General features: G+C 48.5%; 1 protein-coding gene across 8 annotated transcripts in view; it reads left to right on the top strand.

Annotated features, from left to right (window-relative positions):
- The window catches only part of LOC147097457 (neogenin-like), a 217,927-nt gene that overhangs the window by 116,513 nt on the left and 74,596 nt on the right, over nt 1-26,818 (top strand). For all 8 annotated transcript variants that reach the window (XM_085972461.1, XM_085972460.1, XM_085972459.1 and 5 more), the window contains exons 3-5: nt 19,948-20,223; nt 20,789-20,939; nt 26,622-26,758. In XM_085972461.1, coding sequence (XP_085828587.1) covers nt 19,948-20,223; nt 20,789-20,939; nt 26,622-26,758 — 564 coding nt within the window. The remainder of the gene's footprint in view (nt 1-19,947; nt 20,224-20,788; nt 20,940-26,621; nt 26,759-26,818) is intronic.

The raw sequence follows: 26,818 nt of genomic DNA, 5'->3' as shown, positions 1-26,818 counted from the left end.
CTTTGCTTTGATTTTAAGACTCCTCACCTCCCTCAGGATTCCCTTCTGTGGAACAAGAGGCAGGAATGATGTGAGGAGAGATTTGTCACAGCTCTGTGTGAAAGAGGTAGTGAGTTCAGTGTTGCTGTTGGAAGTTTTGCAGAAGATGCAGATTTGTGAGCTGGCGAGTAGCAGCAAAATGGTGGGGAACCTTCTAACAACTTCCACATCGGAATTTGGCCCCTCCATCTACATTGGCTCCTGCCTGGAGACTGAAGCAAGGTTAAATAAAATAAACATTGAAACACAGAAATAGCTGTTTTCCATGTGTGTGTCTGCACACTCAGGCACATAAATAAGGAGAAACTGTTTTGGAACTGGCGGGATGGGCAGTAACCAGGTGACACAGATTTAAGGTAATTGGCAAAAGAACCAGAGACGGCATGAGGAGTTGTTGTGATCTGGAATGCACTGCCTGAAAGGGCAGTGGAAGCAGATTCAATAGTAACTTTCAAAAGGGAAGTGGATAAATACTTCAAGGTGAAAATCTTGCAGGGCTCTGGGGAAAGAGCAGGGGAGTGGGAATATTTGAACAGTTCTTTCACAGAGCTGGCACAGGCACGATGGGCTGAGTGGCCGCCTCCTGTGCTGTAAGATTCTATGATTCTACATGTACACACACACACACACACCAGCCCCCAATCTGTGTGTGCATCCACCACAAACCCCCCCCCCCCCACCTATACACAATGTTGAATTTTTTTTCTAACTGAAATGCTTGCTATTAATTCTGTTACATTGCTTGATGATGTACGGTGCTCAGACTGAGATCTCTACATTGACTCTGGCTAATTTGTGTTTGTGTGTGTGTGCGTATGTGCATGTGTACGTGTACGTGCACGTGTGTGTATGTGTACACGTGCACGCGTGTGTGTACGTGCGTGTGTGTGCGCGTGTGTGTGCGTGTGTGTGTGCGTGTGTGTGTGTACGTGCGTGTGTGTACGTGCGTGTGTGCGCGCGCGTGTGTGCGCGTGTCTGTGCGCGTGTGTGTGTGCGTGTGTGTGCGCGTGTCTGTGCGCGTGTGTGTGTGCGTGTGTGTGCGCGTGTGCGTGCGTGCGCGTGTCTGCGTGTGTGTGCGCGTGTCTGTGCGCGTGTCTGTGCGTGTGTGCGTGTGTGTGCGCGTACCTTGGAGAGTGTCAGTATCGTTTCCTTGTGTAGCTCTGGGTTTTGTTTACACTGCCGTCTCGTGCTGTGCAGTGTGACCACACTTTCAACGTGTGATTTGCCAGCACGGAATACCCAATCTCCTGCTCTGCCTTTTTAATGATATACCCCTCACTGTGCAATGATATTTCCTATTATTAACATTATTTTACAGCTCTCAATTTCAATTCATCTGCTCAGTTACTAGGCTGCCTGTTGCTCTTTGAGTGACATCAGAAGATTTTCTCTCGCCTGATTTGGTATCAATTTGGAGATAGATTTGGCTGATAAACTTCTGTTGCTATATTAACACTGTTAGTTACAAAATCTTGTATGCCCACCCAACAAATAAGTGCCACTCAGCAACACGTTGCTCCCAGAAATAAACGGACCCCGCTCAGTGTCTACGATATCCCACACGGGAAGCTCCTGATTTTAATCTTGCCCCAGTGCGCAGTTGTGTAGTATACAGACACTTCCCCCTTCCTCAGAAAAAGACTGTGGGGTCAATAGTTTTGTTTTCAGCTCCCCTGAGGGCCAAGTGGGTTAAGTTACCGCCTGGTGTGGTACATAAGAACAGGAGGAGGTCATTCAGCCCCTCGAGCACGTTCTGCCATTCATGAGTGTGACTGATCTGTATCTCAACTCCATTTACCCACCATTTCTCTACATCCCTTCATACTCTTACCCAACAAAAAATTCAAATTGGCACCCAGCCACAGTTGGCACTGGGTCTTACACACCAGAAGCTGCTGGGATTGCTCCCCAGCCAATGTTGAGGCAGCTGCTCCCAGTCAGTCAGCAGTAGGAGTGCTGCAGCTGATCTCGGCATTCCCACTCCTCATCGCTATCCAGTGACACTTGCTGCAGAGATGTGACTGATGGGCGAAGACAGGAGCAGGCTGGGGTGTGATATCCTTCAATAACCTGCCAACGCGCGCTCAAACGTGAAGAATGGCACCTGGATGAGCTACTGCAGCACGCTCTGCATCTGTGAATCCAGCAAGAGTCCGCGCCTTCAGGAGAGGAACAGGGGAAGATTGGAAAAAAATTGAAGCATAGAATATTTCTGTTTCATTAGGGAATGGAAGTTGTGATAATCAATAGTAACAGCAACAACTTGTATTTACTCAGCGCTTTTAACGTAGTAAAACTTCCCAAGGTGCTTCACAGGAGCGTTATCAAACAAAATCTGACATGGAGACACATAAGGAGATATTAGGACAGATGACCAAAAGCTTGGTCAAAGAGGTAGGTTTTAAGGAGCGTCTTAAAAGAGGAGAGCGAGGCGGAGAGGTTCAGGGAGGGAGTTCCAGAGCTCGGGGCCCAGGCAGCTGAAGGCACGGCCGCCAATGGTGTGCAAGAGGCCAGAATTGGAGCAGCGTAGAGATTTCGTTGTAGGGCTGGAGGAGGTTACAGAGATAGGGAGGGTTGGTTGTAGGGCTGGAGGAGGTTACAGAGATAGGGAGGGTTGGTTGTAGGGCTGGAGGAGGTTACAGAGATAGGGAGGGTTGGTTGTAGGGCTGGAGGAGGTTACAGAGATAGGGAGGGTTGGTTGTAGGGCTGGAGGAGGTTACAGAGATAGGGAGGGTTGCTTGTAGGGCTGGAGGAGGTTACAGAGATAGGGAGGGTTGTTTGTAGGGCTGGAGGAGGTTACAGAGATAGGGAGGGTTGTTTGTAGGGCTGGAGGAGGTTACAGAGATAGGGAGGGCTGGTTGTAGGGCTGGAGGAGGTTACAGAGATAGGGAGGGTTGGTTGGAGGGCTGGAGGGGGTTACAGAGATAGGGAGGGTTGGTTGTAGGGCTGGAGGAGGTTACAGAGATAGGGAGGGCTGGTTGTAGGTTACAGAGATGGGGAGTGTTGGTTGTAGGGCTGGAGGAGGTTACAGAGCTAGGGAGGGTTGGTTGTAGGGCTGGAGGAGGTTACAGAGATAGGGAGGGTTGGTTGTAGGGCTGGAGGAGGTTACAGAGATAGGGAGGGTTGGTTGTAGGGCTGGAGAAGGTTACAGAGATAGGGAGTGTTGTGTCCGTCAGTAGTAAGACGCAGACTGCAGGAGAACGGTACAACAGGTGTTTACTCAACGTGGCTCACTCTGGAACTGAACTGTACAGATTACTACTCAGTGCTATATACAGGTGTGGTCACTGCCGGTACTACAGTGTACATGAGCTGTAAAAAGTAGTTCCCCCCTTAAAGGTATATACATTACAATTCCTCCCCTTTTAGATTAACAGTACCATAACACTCATTTAACAATTAAATATCAAAATAATTACAATTAACACTTTTAACATACAACGTTAGCTGAAAATAGTCCATTTATATATTCAGTCTTTGGGGAGGCTTTCTGATCCTTTCTGGATAGCGCCTTTCCCGAGTGTCTTGCTCTTGGTGCAGAGGCGATTCTGGCACCCTGTCGTCAGTTGGGTCATCAGCTTCCGATGCTACTGTTTCTGGGATAGATGCGACCTGTACGTCGGGTTCCTCACCAGGTACGTATGGGCGAGGCATGGGGTTGACTTGTTCCTGTGACTCTAGGATCTGGTCAGCATGGCGTCTCACGATGTTCTCCCCAACGTCCACTGTGTACATTAGTGGGCCCTGCCGTGTGCATATCGTTCCTGGCTGCCATTTTTCTGTTCGGTAGTCGCGGGCCAGGACTAGTTGCCCTACATTGAAGCTCCTTGTTGGCTTCTCATGGATGTGCTGGAATTGCTTACTCTCAACATCTCTTCGTACGTTTGGTCTGAGCAAATCCAGGCGAGATCTTAACCTTCGGTTAAAGAACATCATGGCCGGGGCCTGGTTGGTGACTGCATGTGTCGCATTCTGGTAGGCGAACAGGAAATTGTCCACCTTATGCTGCAGCGGAATGTTGTCATTGTACATAGCCTTTATTGCCTTCTTAAAGGTTTGTACGAACCTCTCAGACAATCCATTTGTGGCTGGATGATACGGGGCGTATGTGTAATGCCTTACCCCATTCTTTTTCATAAACCTCCGGAATTCTTCGGACACAAACTGTGGTCCGTTATCGGAGCAAATCTGTTCTGGCAAGCCGTTCCTGGCAAAAATGGTCCGTAGGACTGCAATAGTTTTCTCCGTGGTGGTGGAGGACATTTTGATGACCTCAGGCCATTTCGAGTGCGCATCCACGGCTATTAAAAACATTGAGTCCATGAATGGACCAGCAAAATCAATATGCACCCGTTGCCATGGAGATGAGGGCCACTCCCATGGGTGTAGAGGGGCATGTGGACTTTCTGGCATCCTGAGCAGCTCTTGGTCAGGTCCTCGATTTGTTTATCGATTCCAGGCCACCACACCTAAGCCCTGGCAAGGCTTTTCATTTTTACCCCTCCCAGATGACCCTCATGAAGCTCATTGAGCACTCTATCCCTTAACTTGGGTGGAATTACCACTCGGGATCCACACATCAAGGTCCCCCGGCACACTGACAGCCGGGGGAATGCTGGCAACAGTGAGTCGCCATGTGCTGGCCATCCCTTCACCGTCAAATCATATACCCGAGACAGTGTCGGGTCATTTCGGGTCTCCTTTTCTATACGAGCGTTAGTAGGTATTCAACTATAGTCGAATGAAATATTTCGACAGGATCCACTGCTGGTGCTTCCTCCGCAGTAGGCAGTGGCAGGCGTGATAGCCCATCAGCATTTCCATGCTGTTTCGTGCCCTTATATTCAATCTCATAGTGGTGCGCTCCTAGAAAGAGTGACCATCTTTGTAGTCGTTGCGCAGTCATCACCGGAACGCCCTTCTTCGGATTAAAAATGGAGACAAGAGGCTGGTGGTCAGTCAGCAAGGTGAATTTCTGCCCGTGCAGATAGTGATAGAACTTTTTCACTCCCCACACTAGGCTGAGGGCCTCCCTGTCAATCTGGGCGTAGTTACGCTCGGCTGAGGTTAGTGATCGTGACGCAAAGGCTATTGGCCTCTCTGAGCCGTCCGAGAATTTGTGCGACAGCACCGCTCCAATGCCGTAGGGTGACGCATCACACGCCAACCAAATTGGTAGTGCTGGGTTGAAATGGGCCAATACCTCTTTCGATGTGATTAGTGTTTTGCTCTTCTGGAAAGCTCGTTTATATTCGTCACTCCACTTCCATGGCACTCCAGTTTGCAGTAGGGTGTTCAGTGGGTGTAGTATTGTAGACAAATTTGGCAAGAACTTATGGTAGTAGTTTACCAGCCCGAGGAACGACCTCAGTTGTGACACGTTTTCCGGTGTTGGAGCCTTGACTACTGCCTCAATCTTTTCTGGGGACTTATGTAACCCCTCTTTATCAATAACGTGGCCACAATACGAGATCTGTTTTTTAAAAAACTCGCATTTGGGGCGGTTAGCTCGGAGCCCATATTCCTTCAATCTAGTGAGCACCTGCTCCAGGTTGGCGAGGTGATCACTGTCATTTTTGCCCGTGACCAGGATGTCGTCCAAATAACACTGGGTCCCTGGGATCCCTTGCAGGACTTGTTCCATTGCCCTTTGCCAAATAGCCGGAGCTGATGCTACCCCGAATACCAGCCGGTTGTCTTGGTAGAGACCTTTATGGGTGTTGATTGTGAGGTATTTTTTTGATGCTTCTTCTACCTCCATTTGCAGATACGCCTGGGCCAGATCAATCTTAGTGAAGCGTTTCCCTCCAGATAGCGAGGTGAAAATTTCTTCAATCCGCGGAAGTGGATATTGCATGGTGTGAAGGACTGGGTTCACTGTTACCTTAAAGTCCCCACAGATGCGAACCTTCCTTGGTTCCCCAGGCGTGTTGCTCAACGACTTTTTCATCACAGGGACGATGGGTGTAGTCCACTCACTCCAGTCTACCTTGGACAGTACTCCTGAACGTTCCAAACTCTCCAGCTCTGCTTCGACAGCTGGGCGGATCGCATAAGGTACCGGTCTGGCCTTAAAAAATTTTGGCCTTGCGTTTTCTTCAATTTTAATTGTTGCTGTCATGCCTTTTAGTGTTCCGAGTCCTTGCTGGAACACTTCTTGTGCGTCGGTTAGGATCTTTGACAGTCGCCCAGGTGTGACGTCGTCATCCTTTTTGGCAACCACAGTCAGTGCTTGTATGGAATGCCAATCCAGCTGTATTTTCCGGATCCATTCACGTCCCAGTAATGGTGGTCCTCCATCTTGCAATACATACAAGTCTAGTTTTGGTGTTTCCTTACCGTTATATATAACGGTCACCCTTATTTTTCCTTTGGGGTAGACTTTTTGCCCCGTGTACGTCTTCAAAATAATTTTTGTGTCTCTCAAGGGTATGTGTGAGAATAGCCGCTCGTAGTCCCGTCGGTTTATGACTGTTAGGGCTGATCCTGTGTCCAATTCCATTTTTACCTGGACTCCTGCTATCTTGAGAGTGACCCAAATGGTTCGGTGATCCTCCGTTTTGATCACATTATGTAGTTTCAGACAACTCAGCTCCCTGTTTTTGGAGTCGGTATCACTCTTTTGTTCGTCTGAACTATTCTCCGTCACCTTATGTACCTTCTTGTACTTTTCTTTTGGAGATTTCTTATTGCTGGTTTTCTTTCCCGACTTGCAGACTCGTGCTATGTGTCCTACTTTTCCACACTGTCTACACACTTTGTCTTTGAACCAGCAATCATTGTGGTCGTGTGTTGTTCTGCCGCAGCGATAGCACTTCTCTGTTCTGTATGACATTTCGTTTGTGCCATATTCTTGCAGTCTCTGTTGTATCTCTGCAGCGCCCCGTGCTGCTGCTTCATATGATACCGCAATGCTGAAAGCCTTGTCCAGCGTAAGGTCCTTTTCAGATAAAAGCCGTTTCTGGGTTCCTTCACTTTGAAGCCCACACACAAACTTGTCCCTTAAGGTATCTGCCAGTCCCGTTCCAAACTGGCAGTGTTTTGATAGTTTGCGCAGTTCTGTTAAATATTCAGCATTGCTTTCATCCTTATGCTGGTTCCGTTTGTGAAACTTGAATCTTTCTGCTATCAGCAGCGGTGTGGGGTTTAAATGTTCCTGTAGTATCGTCACTATGTCTCCAAAACTCTCTTCCACTGGCTTCGCTGGGGTTACTAGATTTCGTAATAAGCCATACGTCTTTGCACCCATTAAATTTAACAATACCGGCGCTTTCTTGTCATCTGACACCTCATTTGCCTTGCAGTACACCTCTATTCGTTCGACATATGTAGTCCAATCTTCGACTTCATTGTCAAATGCAGTGATACTGCTACTCTTCGGCATTTTGGGTGTGGTTTAAAATGGCGTCTCCCGCGCTTTCCTTCCTCCCCCGCCAGTGCCAACGCCGCTCTTGGCGGTCCTCGTGGCAATGGCGGCGCCCCGCGGGTTTCTGCGCGTCTCTCTCCCTCTCCTCGACGCTGCTCGGCCCCTGAACGCCGGTTGCGCCCTGTGCGCTCTGCCCTCTCGCTCTCTCTCCCGTCGACGCTGCTCGGCCCTTTTGCTGTGCCGCTCGGTCGGGCTCTAGCCCGCCGTTGTCCGGGAACGGTCCGCGCACTACCTGTTGCCAGCCCGTTTCGCTGGACCACTGCGACTGGAAAGCCAAGCCTGGCTCTCAACAGCCTCCCCCGCAATTCTCGAGTCTCTGTTGGATGACTGGGCGGTTGCCCGTGGTCGACGCCCGAGTCTCTGGCCTTGAGCTCCAATCTACTGGTCTCCAGGAACGAATCCCTGGGAGGTGATGCAGAGTTGCAGGTAGGATCGAATTTGTCTCGTCGCCAATGTTGTGTCCGTCAGTAGTAAGACACAGACTGCAGGAGAACGGTACAACAGGTGTTTACTCAACGTGGCTCACTCTGGAACTGAACTGTACAGATTACTACTCAGTGCTATATACAGGTGTGGTCACTGCCGGTACTGCAGTATACATGAGCTGTAAAAATTAGTTTCCCCCTTAAAGGTATATACATTACAGGGAGGGTGGGTTGTAGGGCTGGAGGAGGTTACAGAGATAGGGAGGGCTGGTTGTAGGGCTGGAGGAGGTTACAGAGATAGGGAGGGCTGGTTGTAGGGCTGGAGGAGGTTACAGAGATAGGGAGGGTTGGTTGTAGGGCTGGAGGAGGTTACAGAGATAGGGAGGGTTGGTTGTAGGGCTGGAGGAGGTTACAGAGATAGGGAGGGTTGGTTGTAGAGCTGGAGGAGGTTACAGAGATAGGGAGGGCTGGTTGTAGGGCTGGAGGAGGTTACAGAGAAAGGGAGGGCTGGTTGTAGGGCTGGAGGAGGTTACAGAGATAGGGAGGGTTGGTTGTAGGGCTAGAGGAGGTTACAGAGATAGGGAGGGCTGGTTGTAGGGCTGGAGGAGGTTACAGAGATAGGGAGGGTTGGTTGTAGGGCTGGAGGAGGTTACAGAGATAGGGAGGGTTGGTTGTAGGGCTGGAGGAGGTTACAGAGATAGGGAGGGTTGGTTGTAGGGCTGGAGGGGGTTACAGAGATAGGGAGGGTTGGTTGTAGGGCTGGAGGAGGTTACAGAGATAGGGAGGGTTGGTTGTAGGGCTGGAGGAGGTTACAGAGATAGGGAGGGTTGGTTGTAGGGCTGGAGGAGGTTACAGAGATAGGGAGGGTTGGTTGTAGGGCTGGAGGGGGTTACAGAGATAGGGAGGGTTGGTTGTAGGGCTGGAGGAGGTTACAGAGATAGGGAGGGTTGGTTGTAGGGCTGGAGGAGGTTACAGAGATAGGGAGGGTTGGTTGTAGGGCTGGAGGAGGTTACAGAGATAGGGAGGGTTGGTTGTAGGGCTGGAGGGGGTTACAGAGATAGGGAGGGTTGGTTGTAGGGCTGGAGGAGGTTACAGAGATAGGGAGGGTTGGTTGTAGGGCTGGAGGGGGTTACAGAGATAGGGAGGGTTGGTTGTAGGGCTGGAGGAGGTTACAGAGATAGGGAGGGTTGTAGGGCTGGAGGGGGTTACAGAGGTAGGGAGGGTTGGTTGTAGGGCTGGAGGAGGTTACAGAGATAGGGAGGGCTGGTTGTGGGGCTGGAGGGGGTTACAGAGATAGGGAGGGCAGGTTGTAGGGCTGGAGGAGGTTACAGAGATAGGGAGGGTTGGTTGTAGGGCTGGAGGAGGTTACAGAGATAGGGAGGGTTGGTTGTAGGGCTGGAGGAGGTTACAGAGATAGGGAGGGCTGGTTGTAGGGCTGGAGGAGGTTACAGAGATAGGGAGGGTTGGTTGTAGGGCTGGAGGAGGTTACAGAGATAGGGAGGGCTGGTTGTAGGGCTGGAGGAGGTTACAGAGATAGGGAGGGTTGTAGGGCTGGAGGAGGTTACAGAGATAGGGAGGGTTGGTTGTAGGGCTGGAGGAGGTTACAGAGATAGGGAGGATTGGTTGTCGGGCTGGAGGAGGTTACAGAGATAGGGAGCGCTGGTTGTAGGGCTGGAGGAGGTTACAGAGATAGGGAGGGTTGGTTGTAGGGCTGGAGGGGGTTACAGAGATAGGGAGGGTTGGTTGTAGGGCTGGAGGAGGTTACAGAGATAGGGAGGGTTGGTTGTAGGGCTGGAGGGGGTTACAGAGATAGGGAGGGTTGGTTGTAGGGCTGGAGGGGGTTACAGAGATAGGGAGGGTTGGTTGTAGGGCTGGAGGAGGTTACAGAGATAGGGAGGGTTGGTTGTAGGGCTGGAGGGGGTTACAGAGATAGGGAGGGTTGGTTGTAGGGCTGGAGGAGGTTACAGAGATAGGGAGCGCTGGTTGTAGGGCTGGAGGAGGTTACAGAGATAGGGAGGGTTGGTTGTAGGGCTGGAGGGGGTTATAGAGATAGGGAGGGTTGGTTGTAGGGCTGGAGGAGGTTACAGAGATAGGGAGGGTTGGTTGTAGGGCTGGAGGAGGTTACAGAGATAGGGAGGGTTGGTTGTAGGGCTGGAGGAGGTTACAGAGATAGGGAGGGCTGGTTGTAGGGCTGGAGGGGGGTACAGAGATAGGGAGGGGCAAGGCCATGGAGGGACTTGTGTTCGGAATGATTTTTTTTACTCAGCGAGGTTTTATGCTCTGGAATGGGCTGCCTGAAAGGGCGGTGGAAGCAGATTCAATAGTAACTTTCAAAAGGGAGTTGGATAAATACTTGAAAAGGAAATATCGACAGGGCTATGGGGAAAGAGCAGGGGAGTGGGACTAATTGGATAGCTCTTACAGAGAGCCGGCACAGACACGATGGAGCGAATGTCCTCCTCCTGCGCTGTCTGATTCTATGTTGGGCACAGTGTAACTGGCATTACCAGCAGGGAGAGAGACCCTTTCACTCTCCTTATCATCAGTAAAACTGATGTTTTTTTCAAACTAAAAATCAAAACAATTGAGCATAAGAATCATTATCTTCAACAAAGGAGAGCTCTTTGAACAACTGTACTCCCCCGACACATCCCTTCCCCTTTACGGTGCCTGCAGATTGCAATGTAGTGAGGGGGGTGGGGTGGGGGGGAGAGGCGCCTGTGATAGAAGGAGATTCAAAGCCTGCTGTGATTTTGTGTAGCCCGCTCTTTGATGGGCTATCTCTAATTGACACATTTTTCAGCTTTCTGTAATGGGAACAGAGTTTCTTTGATACTGGTGTTGCTATGGAGATGACCTCTTCGGAAAGAAGAAGATCACAATAAACCATTTCTGAAAGGGGAAAGTTTATTTTTTTACATTATTAAGTAGCAGCATGGCTACGACCCGAAGGCTCTGTAAAAGCCCTCCCAGGTTTGGCACTAATCGAGGTGTTTGAAGTGATGAAGGGATTTGATAGGGTCGATACAGAGCAGCCACTTCCTCTGGTGTGGGAGTCTGGAACAAGGGGGAACAGTCTTTAAAAAAAAACTAAGCCGTTCAGGTGGGAAATCAGGAAGCACTTTTTCCACACAAAGGGCATTCGAAATCTGTAACACTCTCCCCAAATGTGGCTGTGGCTGTGGACTCGCTTCCCCGGGACCTCCCCTTCCCAGTCCAACATCTGCGTATCCCCTCAGAGCTCCCTAGCTCCCAGGCCACATTCCCAGTGCTCCCTGATCCCAGGACTGCTCTCCAACCCTGGGATCTCCAGCCTCAATGTGAAGAATCTTCTCACAGTGATCGCGGACTCTGTAGTCCGCCAAAGTCCCCCCTCTGTAACGTTCCTGAACCACAGGCCTCCTAAAGCAGTTAGATCCTGAGACCCCCATCGCATTACTGCCAGACCCCAGTGCTGTTAAATCAGTATCCGTAATACTACTTGACATAACGCCCTTTTTTATATAGAACCTCTGACTAGATTTGCTAATATATAACTTTAAGGTTGTGTGATCCTTTTAATTCATCGCCTCAAACTGCTTCCACCATCAGTGACAGGCTTGTAATCCCCAGTACTTCACCTTTATATAGATCACAATATGCTCTCCAGAAATGAACCGAGTTCAGATTACGCTGCTGCTGTTTTTCAGTCTAGGTATGGAAATTTCCCGCACCTACTTTCACTTTACTAAAATGGCAGCTACACTGTACTAACCTGAAATCATAGAATCACTCCGCACAGAAGGAGGTCATTTTGCCCATCGTGCTTGTGCCGGCTCTCTGCAAGAGCTATCCAATTAGTCCCACTCCCCTGCTCTTTCCCCATAGCCTGCAATGTTCACCTTTTTTAAGCATTTATCCAATTCCCTTTTAAAAGTTACTATTGAATCTGCTTCCACAGTCTTTTCATGGAGTACGTTCCAGATCATAACAACTCGCTGCGTAAAAAGAACTCCCCTCATTTCACCTCTGGTTCTTTTGCCAATTATCTTAAACCTGGTTAGAATCATAGAATGGTTACAGCACGGAAGAAGGCCCATTGAGCCTGTGCCAACCCTCAGCTAGTCCCACTCCCCTGCCCTTTTCCCGTAGCCCTGAAATTTTTTTCCTTCAGGTACTTACCCAACTCCCTTTGGAAAGCCACGATTGAGTCTGCCTCCACCACCCTTTCAGGCAGTGCATTCCAGATCTTAACCACTCGCTGAGTAAAAAAGCTTTTTCCTTTGGTTCTTTTGCCAATCACCTTAAATCTGTGTCCTCTGGTTCGCGACCCTTCTGCCAATGGGAACAGTTTCTCTCTATCTACTCAATCCTCTTTGCTCCAAGGAGAGCAACTCCAGCTTCTCCAGTCTATCCATGTAACTGAAGTCCCTCATCCCTGGAATCATTCTCGTAATTTTTTTCTGCACCCTCTCTAAGGCCTTCACATCCTTCCTAAAGTGCGGTGCCCAGAATTGGACACAATACTCCAGTTTGGGGCCGAATCAGTGTTTTATACAGGTTCATCATAATTTCCACACTTTTGTACTCTATACCTCTATTTATGAAGCCCAGGATCCCGTAAGCTTTTTTAACTGCTTTCTCAACCTGCCCTGCCGCCTTCAATAATTTGTACACACATACCCCCAGGTCTCTCTGTTCATGCACAGAGGATTGTACCATTTAGTTTATATGTCCTCTCCCCTTTCTATGCTGATAGTTAGATGAGGAAAGACAGGAGGAGGCATGGACTGTTTGGGATGAAAGGCCTGTTTCTGTGCTGTACATCCTATGTAATCTATTGCAAGTTACAAAAATCAAAATATGGGTTTCTACTGTGAACCAGTTGCTTTAATTTTGCCATATCACTGCCAGAACTATTTGCCGTCTAATTTCCACTATTAACTCTCATCTTTGCTCGTCATTGGACTTTTCCCCTTCAATTAACTCTGGTCTCCAGTTTTATTTCCCCTAAATTTTCATACCTATAGCCTCCACTGAACCGGCCACGTTAACTTGTTCATCAATCTGTCCAGATTGTGTACATTCAGCACTCCCCACCACCAGCGTTCCATGCTGTTTGGGACAAATTCAGTCTTGCTAATTTCAGCACAAATTCTTCAGATCTGTTGCCATTTGTTACTTTTTGTCTCTGTTCTCTTACCAGATTGAAGCAAGAGTCCTGTGTTTGAGTCAAGATTTTAGGTTCAAGCCCCAATTCAGGACTTGGGGATGTGATTTTGGGTAACTTTCTAGTGCAGCATTATTTGAGGTGCTGTTATTTGGGTAAGGTGTGAAACTGATGCCGTTCCATCAGTTCAGGTGGGCATAGTTCCGTTTTTCAAATGATAGGATCTTTATGGTGTCTCTCCAGAAAGAGCTGAGACCACAATAAAATGACACCTGGCCTGCGGCCGGTCTCATTCTCCATAGAAATCAGTTACAGTGAACATGTGGTGATCTCATTGAAACATACAAAATTCTTACAGGACTTGACAGGGTAGATGCAGGGAGGATGTTTCCCCTGGCTGGGGAGTCTAGAACCAGGGGTCACCAGTCTCAGAATAAGGGGTTGGCCATTTACGACTGATGAAAAATGTCTTCACTCAGAGGGTGGTGAATCTTTGGAATTCTCTACCCCAGAGGGCTGTGGAGGCTCAGTCATTGAGCATATTCAAGAGGGATCGATAGATTTTTGAATATTATGGGACTCAAGGGATATGTGGATAGTGCAGGAAAGTGGAGATGAAGTAGATGATCAGCCATGATCTTATTGAATGGTGGAGCAGGCTCGAAAGGCCAAATGGCCGACTCCTGCTCCTATTTCTTAATGTTTCTACCAAAATGTATCACTTCACACTTTTCTGCGTTAAATTTCATCTGCCACGTATCCGCCCATTCCACCAGCCTTTCTATGTCTTCCTGAAGACTATCACTCTCCTCACTGTTCACTATACTTCCAAGTTTTGTGTCATCTGCAAATTTTGAAATTGATCCCTGTACACCCACATCCAAGTCATTAATATAGATCAAGAAAAGCAGTGGTCCTAGAACCGAGCCCTGGGGAACACCACTGTATACCTGATGTATACCTTACCGACCCTTCTGCCACTGGAAGCAGTTTCTCCTTATTTACTCTATCAAAACCCCTCATAATTTTGAACACCTCTATCAAATCTCCCTTTAACTGTCTCTGCTGCAAGGAGCGCAATCCCAACGTCTCTCATCTCTCCACATAATTAACTTTCCAAAGTTTAGGGATTAGCAAGCCAGCTGGAGTCCTGTTGGGGTCTGTGGGACTCTGGCTCCCTACTCCAGGCAGGAGATGGTGTGATGAATAAACTGCTTTGTTGGGGAAATGTTTGTGTCGCAACCTAATCACGGAAATCAAACGGGGAGCTGGCAAGGAGCGCCGCCGATCGTTGTAAAGATGGCAAGCTGTGAGCCCCTGGTTTCACTCCTGCCCCTCTGGGCAGTTGCCAAGTGGAATCTTGGCACTTTTCCTACAGGGAGAGGGAAAAACAACTGTGGGCTCATTTACTTACTGCATGGGAGCTGGGATAACCCTGCCTGCTGACAGGGCGATTCCAACAGTCCCAGTCTTTTGCTGGAGAGGAGGAAAAGTTGCGAGAGCAGCAGTCGATCCCTTTCGGGGGACTCCCATTCGCTGGGCAAACAGTGGAGACCGAGGGCTGTGAGGAGAAGTAACTTTGAGTGCAACAAGTGAAAGGGGAGGGCTGGATATGATGTTGTATCACTGGGGGAGCGGCTGATGGGAGTTCACAGTTACGATGAACACCTCGGCCTAGAAATTCGTCTCGGGCGGTGGCGCAAAATGGACGGTGTTGGATCGGCCGCCCATTATACGCAGCGGCTGATATTCAGTCTATTGACTGCAGTGGAATTGAATATCAGGTGCTGTGTATGACGGGTGGCTGATCTGATACTGCCCGTTTTGTGCCACCGCCCAAGTTGAATTTCTAGGCCTTTGGCTTTACTCTGGGGCTCCCAGTCAAGAGCATTTTGAGCTGAAGAGGGAGATGAGCAGCGTCTGTAATGGGTTGACCCACCAACGCCTCCCAAGCTGCACGCAGTCCTTGCGTGGCTCTGGTGTGTCTCTCAAACCCCATAGGCCCGTCAGCAGGAAATGAGTTCAGCAGCGATGTGAGTGTGATTGGCTCCTGCCAGGCGCAGTGTGGGGAGAGTTCATTCATTCATTCACTGAATAGATGGGTGAATGTGATTGACTAGCAAGGAGCTCGGTGAACATATGAATGAACCCGCCCACATTTTATCCTGCCTCCACGGCAGCCAATCACGCTCTGTGAACTGTACAGCGATTGAACGGATGTCTCTCATCGCACCCTGTGCTTGGTCTCCACTAGCTGTACGAGCCCGATCCTCGCTAGCGTTTGTAGAATCTTGAACCACGGGTTGTCTCTCTCTCCTCTCCCGATGAAATTGTTTGCCTCATTCATAATTTCCTTAACAGGCTGACAATAAAATGAAGCTTGTTCATTTTGGATTAATTTCAGCATTGTAATTTGATTCGGCGACTAGTCTCTGGGGCTATGGATCAGTAACAAGGAGCTAAACATTGCCTAGAGGTTTTGTACTTAAATTCCATGTTAATTGGAGTGGGTGGATTCCCAGCCTATTGAGGAGTGTTATGGGGTCTAATAGAAGTTTACAAATCTCTGCTGTTGCTGACTCAGTTTAGTGACTTCATGCTGTATGCACTTGGGTAATCTCCGAACTCCGGTTCCATCCTAACTTTGCTCTGGAGGTGCAAAGTCCCAGACGCAGAATATCTACCTGCCATCATATGGAATGGATTGCAGAATACAGTAAATTGGCATGGTACCTTTCCACTGGGAGAAATCCGAGCTGCTTTGCTGGAACACATTAGTCAGCCCTCAGTGTATTTGTCTCGTGAGGTTGCTGGCCCCTGATTTAAGATGTCGTTGTAAATCCCGCTGATCTTCAGGAGATTTTTCATTTTCATTTTGCCTCCAAAATCTAGTTTGGCTTCAGTTCAGGCTGTGCTGCTGCGATTAACATCGAGAGGGTTTTTTTTCCCCTCCCAGGTTCTGCTCCTGACTGCCTCCTAGAAACATAGAAAAATAGGAGCAGGAGTAGGCCGTTCGGCCCTTTGAGCCTGCTCCGCCATTCAATATGATCATGGCTGATCCTCTATCTCAATACCATATTCCCGCTCTCTCCCCATACCTCTTCCTGCCCAATTTAATCCTGTGCCTTCCTCACACCGGCTGTGACACATAGGGACAACCGGGGACAGAAAACGTGGAAGGCACACCAGCCGTGGGACTCGAGTATCAGGCGACAGGCAGGCAGTGCTCTGCAGTTTTGGACATTGCGCTGGCAATAGCGCGCTGACACTGCAAGCTCCAAGGACGACAGGGGGAGTCCACTGCTGCAGCTTCACGGGCAGCTGGGACCATCCAGCAGTACGCAGGCTGCAAGATTCAGGGATGGCAGGAACTGTCTGTGAAAATAGACGGTGTAAGATTTGGGAATGGCTGGGATTGTCCCGGTACAGAAGCTGCAAGATCCAGCTGCAGTCTCAGGAATTCAGATTGCTTTCAGGTGCACAGGGTGGGGAGCAGACAGCAGCAGTGGGGTAGAGACATACATCAGGAGGGGATGAAGTAACTAGATAGAGAAGTACCAGCCGTGATTGATATGTGCTCATAGCTGTCAGACTTGATTAAAAAGTGTGTGTATATAAAGTGTGTGCAGATGTGTTGTGTGTAGGTGTGTGTGTGTACAGGAACCTTTGTTATATCCGGCACCGACAGGACCGAGCTGTTGCCGATCTATCAAAACTTCCGGACATACCAGCGTTAATGTTGAAGCATACGGAGGTTTTCATCTCCGTATCTGACAACAAACACTATTGCTTAGCAACAGCTTCTAAACAGTCGGCCCGTACCTTGGAAGCGTCTCTGTAGCTTAGCAACAGCTTCAGAGAGACTTTCCAGAGCCTGACTGTTGGAAAAAAAAAAGCCACGAGAAGAAAAAAAACCTAACAAAACGGCTCCTGATTTCTGCCGGTAGATCGAGGTTTCCAGACATACAACCTCCGGATAAACCAAAGTTTCCTGTATATAGATTTCTATATTTCTATATATAATTTTTTTTCATGGGGATTTCCTGAGTTCCTCTAAGCCATCAGTTTGGTGAGGAGTGGGAGAATTTACCTCAACACACCCATTCCCCAGAACAGGGACGTCCTTTTGCTCTTCTCATACAAACTGATTGCTGTGGGGATTTTCTCTCCACCCGTCAGCTGGTATTTAGAGGAGTTGAAAGTTGTTATTTTTGTTCAAAGTACGCCCCCATTTTAAGGAGAAAAACGCTGGACCATGCTTACAGAGATTCTGTTTGCCTTTTTAAAGAATCCCGATTTTCTGAGATATGGGCGTACACGGGTTGGGCTTGCTCCTGCTAGGCCGCCCTGTGATGTCATTGACAAGGGCAGCCCCGTTAATCTGTGGGTATGGAGTCCCCAGTCGGTACCGTGCTTTCTGGGGATCCAGGGGCTCCAGCTTGCCTCTCGGTCTGTTCTGAAGTTGCCCCGACCTTTGTGGCCAGTGGGTCTGCTCGGGTGCAGTACCCCGTTAATGATGTCACACGGTGGTCTAACGTGGAGCAGAAGCCAATCTCATTGGTCCCACAGCTCTGGAAATTGGCGTGTGTGTGTCCGTGCGTGTGTGTGCCGTGTGTGTGTGTGTCTGTGTCCGAGTGTGCGTGTGTGTCTGTGTCTGTGCGTGTGTGTCTGTGCGTGTGTGCCGTGTGTGTGTCCGTGTGTGTGTGTGTGTCTGTGTGCGTGTGTGTCTGTGTGTGTGCGTGCGTGTGTGTGTCCGAGTGTGCGTGTGTGTCTGTGTCTGTGCGTGTGTGTCTGTGCGTGTGTGTCTGTGTGTCCCCGAGTGTGCGTGTGTGTCTGTCCGTGTGTGTGTCCGTGTCTGTGTCTGTGCGTGTGTGTGTGTGTGCCTGTCTGTGTGTCCGTGTGTGTGTCTGTGCGTGTGTGCGTGCGCGCCCGTGTGTTGGATGAAGACAGGGTGGGCTTGGCTGCGATGCCAACTTTCACTTTCTAGGCTCACGTTCTGGGATACCGGTAACCGTGGAAACATAGCACAGCAGCATGAGGAGGAGGAGGGGAAAATAAATAAATGAAATAAATCTTCTATTTGGAGTTAGATATTTGCGAATGCGGAGCTGACCGAGGCACGGTGTCAGGTTGGTGTTTGCTCCTGGGGTGATCACGACTCGTCTCTCCCCTGACCCAGCGAGTTAGGTTGCAGAGTGTGGGAACTGGATGAGTTTGCGTGTAGTAACTCAGAGTGGAGAGGATCGCTGTGTGGCAGATACCCCCAGCCTTCTGCTGTACTGGATCTGTTCCAAATCCCACTGCTAAATTTAATTGTTGGGCAGATTATGAAGCATTACTGCAAATAGCCCTAAAAATAGTCTGAGTGTGAACACATTGCCTGTGATGGTGACACTGCGGAGTTGGTGTGTAGCACAGACCAGCCTGGTTGTGGATTGGTGCTAATCTAGCTTATTATAGGAATGACTTTTGACGCATTGGAAAACATCAGCCAAGGGCTCGATTCTTTAGCTGTATTATTTTATTGATTGGAACTACTTGCTTCTTCTCAACTCATTGCTGCTTCCTGATTCACTCATCTCTCCTGCTCCCAAACTTGGTGGTGTCCCCAACAATGTGCCTTGAGTTTTCAAACATCTGCCACACACACACCACAAACTTCCTTTATTTGAATTGAGAAACTTGGGTGAGGGAGCCAGGATCTGTAGTTCTGGAAGTAGTGTGTAGAGGACACCAAACCTGGATCGTCTGCTTTGATCTAATCCAGAATATTATCTGAGGAAGGATGTTCTTGCCATGGAAGGAGTTCAGCGAAGATTCACCAGGCTGATACCTGGGATGGCAGGAATGACGTATGAGGAGCGATTGGGTCGATTGGGCTTATACTCACTGGAGTTTAGAAGAATGAGAGGGGATCTCATTGAAACTTATAAAATTCTGACAGGACTGGACAGACTAGATGCAGGAAGAATGTTCCCGATGGTCGGGGAGTCCAGAACCAGGTGTCACAGTCTAAGGATAAGGGGTAGGCCATTTAGGACAGAAATGAGGAGGAATTTCTTCTCCCAGAGAGTGGTGAACCTGTGGAATTCTCTACCACAGAAGGCGGTAGAGGCCAATTCATTAAATATATTCAAGGAGTTGGATATATTTCTCAAGGCTAAAGGGATCAAGGGATATGGGGAGAAAGCAGGGACCGGGTACTGAATTTGGATGATCAGCCATGATCGCATTGAATGGCGGAGCAGGCTCGAGGGGCCGAATGGCCTACTCCTGCTCCTATCTTCTATGTTTCTATTACCCATTAGCTGAACTGTGATAGTTCCCCTTGGAGTTGCCATGACCAGTTGCCACGTGTCCAAGGACAAGTCATGGTGTCAGCCGTGGCTCGGTGGGCAGCACTCTCGCCTCTGAGTCAGAAAGTCCCACTCCAGAGACTTGAGCACATAATCCAGTCTGATATTCCAGTGCAGTGCTGAGAGAGTGCTACACTGTCGGAGGTGCCGTCTTTCGGATGAGACATTAAACCGAGGCCCCGTCTGCCCTCACAGGTGGACATAAAAGATCCCACCGCCACTATTTCGAAGAAGAGCAGGGGAGTTCTCCCCGGTGTCCTGGCCAATATTTATTCTTCAACTAAAGCAGATTATCTGGTCATTTATTTCATTGCTATTTGTGGGAGCTTGCTGTGTGCAAAATGGCTGCCGCGTTTCCTACATTACAACAGTGACTCCACTTCATCAGAAAGTGTTTCATTAGCTGTAAAACGCTTTGGGATGTCCTGAGGTTGTGAAAGGTGCGATAGAAAGTCTTCATTTCTGTCTATAGGGTCAGTGAGATGAATGACCACTATCTGTTCCTTGGTATAATATCTGCAGTAAAGTGACTCATGACCTTGCCTGTTTCAGGTCTTCCTCGGTTCAGCGGTCAGCTCGAAGCTGCCTCTGTGCACCAAGGCGACACCACCCTGCTAGGCTGTGAGGTGAATGGCGATCTCGTTCCGTTTGTGAGGTGGGAGCACAACCGACAGCTCGTGGTGTTGGAAGGACGGTTCCTCAAACTGCCCAGTGGTGCCTTGGAGATCAGCAATGTCTCTGACAGCGATGCTGGACCTTATCGCTGCTCCGTGGAAGCTGCAGGCTCCTCCAAAACTAGTGAAGAGGTGGAGCTTACCGTTTTACCAGGTAACTGTCAATCACAATAAACAGTGAGCAACAGAGCATGAGGAACTGGGTGGGGACTCTGGCCTATGAATTCCAGCCAGGCGGACGGGAAGAAAGTCTCGTCTATCTGGTGGTCCCAAGGGTCTACATGAAGTGTGTTTGGGTATTCCAAACCCAGTGCCAAACTGCTTTTACTTTGGCACTCAGTTGGCAAACTCACTAAGAGAGGACAGAAGATGATTGGTAGGTAAATGTAAAATGTCATACTGTTGCAGTTGGGCAGTGCTCTGTTAAGGTTTACGCACAGTAAAGGGAACTTTACTCTGTCAAACCGTGCTGTACCTGACTTGTGAGTGCCCCACAATGGAACATGTTCCATTCCTCGATGCAAACATCCTTCCTCTCAATGCACTCAAGATTCATTTTACAAAATAGATTAAAAATATTCCTGATTCTTTTTGTCTAATGGTTCTCGATGGTGAATTTGTTCCTGTAAAGTCCAGGTGCTCTGTTATATTTAAAAGCCGGCTCTCTGTGTAGCTGTGATAACTGGTTCACTGACAGTTCTCTCGTTGTGCTTTTTCAGAGATGGGTGCAGAGCGGAAGTTGATGTTTCTCCAGCAACCTGTCCCCATTAGTAAGGTGGCAGGCCAGACAGTAATATTACCGTGTGTGGTCTCTGGCTATCCAACACCCACCATTCATTGGACCCGGAGTGAGGAGACTATCTCAGAAAGGTCTGTCGTCGTTTCCATTCACAGAGTCAACTTAACCAAATAGGATTGTTGTAGGACAATAATCCGGACTGGGAGAGCATCAGTGACCATTCAGCGATGACCCTTAATTGATGCTTCTCCCTGTCTCTAGCCCTCTGTTCATGACCCACTTGGCAGTAGGATATTGATCGGGTTGGGATTCCCCATTTTCTTGCTGTCTGACAAAAGAAGGCATGGGAATGCTGTTTGGAGTATGTGCACAGTTTTGGGCTCCTTATCTGAGGAAGGATATACTTGCCTTGGAGGCGGTGCAACGAAGGTTCACTGGATTGATTCCTGGGATGAGAGGGCTGTCCTATGATGTGTGATTGTGTAGATTGGGCCAATACTCTCTGGCGTTTAAAAGAATGAGAGGTGATCTCATTGAAACATAAAAGTTTCTGAGAGGGATTGACAGGGTAGATGCTGTGAGGTTGTTTCCCCTGGCAGGAGTGTCTAGAACTAAGGGCATAGTCTCAGGATAAGGGGTCGGCCATTTAAGACCGAGATGAAGAGGAATTTCTTCACTCAGAGGGTTGTGAATCTTTGGAATTCTTTGCCCCAGAGGGCTGTGAATGCTGAGTCTTTGAGTATATTCAAGGCTGAGATCGATAGATTTTTGGACTCATGGGGAATCAAGGGATATGGAGATCGGGCAGCAAAGTGGAGTTGAGGTCGAAGATCAGCCATGATCTTAATGAATGGCGGAGCAGGCTTGAGGGGCCGTATGGCCGACTCCTGCTCCTAATTCTTATGTTCTTATGGAGGTGGGGTGAAAGGGCCTTTATAAAATGACCACCGTGTGGGAATCGCAGCCCAGTCACTCTATTTGAGGACCAGGAGTCCTGCAACACACAGACATCAACGGAACGTTAATAGGTAACTGCTACAGAACAGCAAGAGCTGGGCCAATCCCACTGGATTTGAGAGTTAAAGAGCAGGCGGGAAATGAGTACTTATTAGTCGATCTGTGGCATTGCACAGTGGAGTGAAAATCCAGCAGTCTTGAGAAGTAGGGTTACAGGGCAGGGGGAATTTAACCAGTTGCACAGATGGAATTCAGTCTCCATTTAAAAGGCAGACAGTCAGTTTTTATTTTTATTTTATATTATGATCCATAGTTAATTAGCAAAACTTGGTGTATGGTACTTTAATGGTTATACTGCTGGACTAGTAACCCAGAGGTCAAGTGTTCAAATCCAACCATGGCAAGCTGCGAAATTGAAGTCAATAATCTGGTAATTTGTGAGCTGGCAGCAGAAAAATGACCATGAAGGCTGCTGGGCTGTCGTTAAAAACCCAACTGATTCACTAACGTCCTTCAGGGAAGGGAACCTGCCCAGTCTGGCCTACACGGGACTCCAGTCTCGCACAGTGTGGCAACTGGGATGGGCAATAAATGCCACCTTGCCAAGTGTCACCCACATCCTGAGAGCAAATTCAAAAAATAATTGGGAAGCAGAGAGGTAGAATTGGTTGGAGCGCAGGAGTCTGTCTGCAGTGCAGGATGAGCACCACCACTGACTGGCAGGAGGATGTCATTACGGTGTGACGCGTTTACATAGGCAGCTTATGTCATACATGTGGACACAGGAATTTATCATGGAAAAGAGTCGACACAAAGTATGACAATGTGTCAGGAGGTATGCACATACGTAAGTAGGTATAGAGGTCAGTGAAATTGCTGCTCAGCACTGACATCAAACTTGCTATAAAAACCTGGAAATGAATTTGAATACACAGATGCGAGTAATGGAGTAAGTTGCCTTTTCTGCTAGCAGATTATTATAGTATCCTTCAACATGAATCCGCCAGGGATGCTTAGAGAATGTTTTTTTAATAAGTTTCCTTCCCTCACCAATTCCAGTGTCCCATTGGTGCGTGATTGTCCAGCGTGGTACCGGGCCACACGGAGCAGGAAGGTCCGTCTATGCTGGGTTAGTTAACCTCAGCCAGGGCAGTGTTTGTGGTGCTACCATTAGCCTCAGCGCCCTTGGACTAGGGAAGGATAATTGGCCAAGGTTGTTGCTCCCGATCACTAGTATCCCTGTAGCCCATGCTATAAGCTGTAGGTGCGTTTAAACACTGGATGAGGATGGCATTGGACTCAACAGTGATGTTCCAAATGTTGAACAGCTGCCAGCACGCACAGTCCGGACACGCAAAACAGTGACGGGACAAGGTACTGGAAAGCACCAGCAAGCAGTGCCACTTCAGGGTAGAAATCAGCAAATGTTGGAGGGGAAGGAGGCAGAAACTGGGCTTTGGAGGTTGGGGACAGAAAAGGACCGGCCGTGAACAGAGAGAATCGGCTGAAGATTTGTTTTTGGAGTGTATTTTTTCCATGTGGTCTCTAGGCTGAGGTAATGGGCGCATCGCAGCCCCAGACAGGGAAGTGACTGTACAGTCAGAGCCGTGACTGGGATGGGTGCGGACTGTGAGGGACTTTCAACTGCTTTTAGGTGTTACTGGAAACTGTGGAAACAACAGGAATCTATCAGATAAACTCTTTAAAAAAACACCCTGATTTATGGCTGCTTTCCGATGGAAGTGCGTGTGATTTAATGACGTTCTGTAATGCAATAAATTCTGCTGGGGCTGAGAGGTAATCGAGTGGAGCTGCAGACATCTTGGGTGCTGGGAGATGGTGAATACAGATTACTTTCCATTCAAGCTGTTACTGCTTGCTGCACACTTGTATCAGTGACTCAGTCTGTCGGAACGCACGGTGTTAAAGCAGACAGCTTGCAGTTGGGGGCTGCTCTTGGGTGGATGTGCTAGCTGGTGCCTGGATATGGGCTCGTGGAATACATGAGCTCTGCACCTTAGCACTGTACAACACTGGAAATAATAAGTAGTTAGTGTTAAATGAGCCAAATCTGTTTGAATTCCTCTTAATATATTGTCAGGAGCTGATTAGTAAAAGTGACTATTCGCCTGTACGGTAATCTAATCTATAGACAGCTTGTCCTCACACAGTGACACTTGTGTCCAGACAGAACTCTAGTTCCAGCCACTCAAACTAATCTTCCTGGGTTCTGACCTCAATCAAACACCTCTTCTCTATTCCACTGCCTCATGTGGCTGCACACTATGGGTAAGATTGTATCTCCTTGTGTGTGTCATGCCCTTGCTCGAGTTGCAATGTTGTCTGTGTGAGTGAGAGTGAGAGGGTGAGTGTGCGTGTGATTGATTGTGAGTGTGTGTGTAAGATTGAGTGAGAGCGTGCATGAGCGTGTTTGTGTGCGTGTGAGAGAGCGAGTGTGTGTGATTGTGAGAGAGAACGAGTGTGTGTGTGTGTATGTGAGAGAGAGAGAGAGATTCTCTGGCTCCAAGCTGTAGCCCAGCAGGCAGCCTCTCTCCTTCAGTATGTTAATTTGTTGCTTGCAAGTTCTTCAGAAGTCCCTGTAACATCCTTGCTTGTCTCCTCATACAGATAATGACTCCCAGCTTTCTGGTGTCCCACACTCCCCTTCCCTGCCCCTTGATGGCTGATGTAGCCCAGTAATCGCAGGATCTTGTCCACGCTTCAACTGAAGACAAGCTGCGTGCTGACTTTCCATAACATTCCCCGCAGTGTAGTGGCATTGAGGAATTTACATAATGGGACCAAAAACTGCCAAATATGTGAATATTTCAGCTCCCGTTGGGTTCAGGCAGTCTCCATACTGAAGGGGCCTTGAACGAGGTGGCCCTAGAGAGAATCGAATTCAAACACAAACCACAGGAGCAGGCTCCAAAAACAGACCCAGATTTTATTCATGTGTGCTTAATTCCAACACTCTTTAATGTGACAGTTTCCTCTCTGTATCTGGATACCGTTTGGGTGATGTTTAATTGTAGATTCACTTCTGAAATGCAGCCTGTCAGGGCTTTTAAAGTGCGGTTGGATATTTTTTTTGGTATTTTTTAAATTCACCCTAAACCCAAGCGTTTGTTCCAAGCCAACCACTTAATGTTATGTGCGTACTCACTTAAATCAAATGCAGCAGCTTTGGCTGATGATGTGCTTCAACCTCACTTATGTGTTCTTTCCATTAACAAAAACTCTCCCAACTATCCAGCCCATCCTGCTGTGAGCTGAGCATCATCTATATATCCAAGATTTCACAACAGAGACAGGGAGGGAGCACTGGATTGGCAAAACAACTCAGACGGATTTCTCCTTTTGGGCGATTTTCTTTCCTCTTCTCTCTTGGAGGCGCTGACTGTTCAGCTGGGTGCCCAAAGAGCCGTTCCTTCTGTGTGTGCCTAGATATAGGAGCAGGAGGAGGCCATTCAGCCCCTCGCGCCTGTTCCGTCATTCAATTAGATCACGGCTGATCTGTGACTTAACTCCATCTACCCGCCTTGGTTTCCGTGACCCTGAATACCCTTGCCTAACAAAAGGGTATTTAAGGTTGATCTGTACCTCAACTCCACTTACCCACCTTTGCTCCATATCCCTTGATGCTTTTGCGTAACAGAAAGCCTATCGATTTCAGCCTTGAAGATTTCAATTGACCCAGCGGCTGGCTGCTTCACCATGGAGGCATCACAGTCCAATTCTGTCCTCACCCAACATTTACTTGTGCCCAGAGGAGTTAGTGGACTGTGGTCACACGTGAGAACCATGACTTACCCTCTCCTTCCATATCCCTGAGGTGCTGAGGTCAATGGTAGCGTTCAAACCACCGACCCGACTGAGGTCAGCGAACTCACTAAGGTTGGAAGCCGGAGCCTTCTGGTTTGCGTGCCTCAGTACGATAGCGGGCAGTGCCTTTAAACCAGGCTCTGTGCTGAATTGGTCATTGCAGGATTGAAATGATTGTGGGTGGGGACGGGTGTGGGGTGGGGCAGAACTACTGAGTGTGTGAGTCTTAAAGAATGAGGTGATGAAGATACCTGACGAGGTATGGGACTGTGGACCAGAGTGTAATATAAATTCTAACTCCAGGAGTGTCACTGGGAGTCGAGTCAAAGTGTTCCAGATAATTCATTTGGCAGCAAGGAAAATCTTTCAGTTGTTCCTCGTTTATTGAGCTTTTGTGCGTTAATGAAAAGCTATGACTGAAATGAGGAGGAGCTGTTAGAGTGGAATGGTATTGTTTTATTGAGAAGCACAGGCTGGAGAGATCGCAACACGCCAGTCAACTTTCCCCTCAGAATGAGTTGACTCTAAGGTGAAAATTATACAAATACTGAAATCAAGATTGAGTAATTTAGCAGCATGTTAAAATCCAGCACATCAACACCTTTTCAAATAATTTGTACCTCTGATATTTAAAGAGTGAATGGGGTGGTTTGTATTGGCGGGGAGGGGGGAGAGAATTCAGAGAATGAATGGGAGAGTTTGTATTTTTTAATAATTCTTGTGATGTGGGTGTTGCTGGCAAGGCCAGCATTTATTTCCCATCCCTAGTTGCCCTGAGAAGGTGGTGGTGAGCCGCCTTCTTGAACTGCTGCAGTCCATGAGGTTAAGGTACCCCCACAGTGTTGTTAGGGAGGGAGTGCCAGGATCTTGACCCAGCGACGATGCAGGGGACAGGGGAGGGGGAATGTGCACCAGGTCACAGCTGACAAGATTATTGTCTTTGTTGCTGCTGTTTTCAGTTTATTTTCCATAATGCATTCTGCTATCTGATGGGTGTTGTGTTCATACTAATGTCTGTCTAAATCCTGTAGGTCCCAGAGGATCACTCTGGTCGGTGGTGGTAGCCTGCAGATCCGGGATGTGATAGAGGAGGATGCTGGGGTGTACGAATGTGTTGCAGAGTCTGGGAATGAGACGGTACAGGCTCAGACAGAGCTCAACGTTCAAGGTATGATAACCCAAAGTGTGTGTGTTGGAGCCTCTCTCAGCTGCCTTCTCTGACCACCCT

The sequence above is a fragment of the Somniosus microcephalus genome, chromosome 32 (genome assembly GCF_052327205.1).
Source record: "Somniosus microcephalus isolate GS21.2 chromosome 32, FLI_Smic_1.0, whole genome shotgun sequence".
NCBI classification, from domain to species: domain Eukaryota; kingdom Metazoa; phylum Chordata; class Chondrichthyes; order Squaliformes; family Somniosidae; genus Somniosus; species Somniosus microcephalus.
This window is presented reverse-complemented; position numbering and strand designations above follow the sequence as displayed.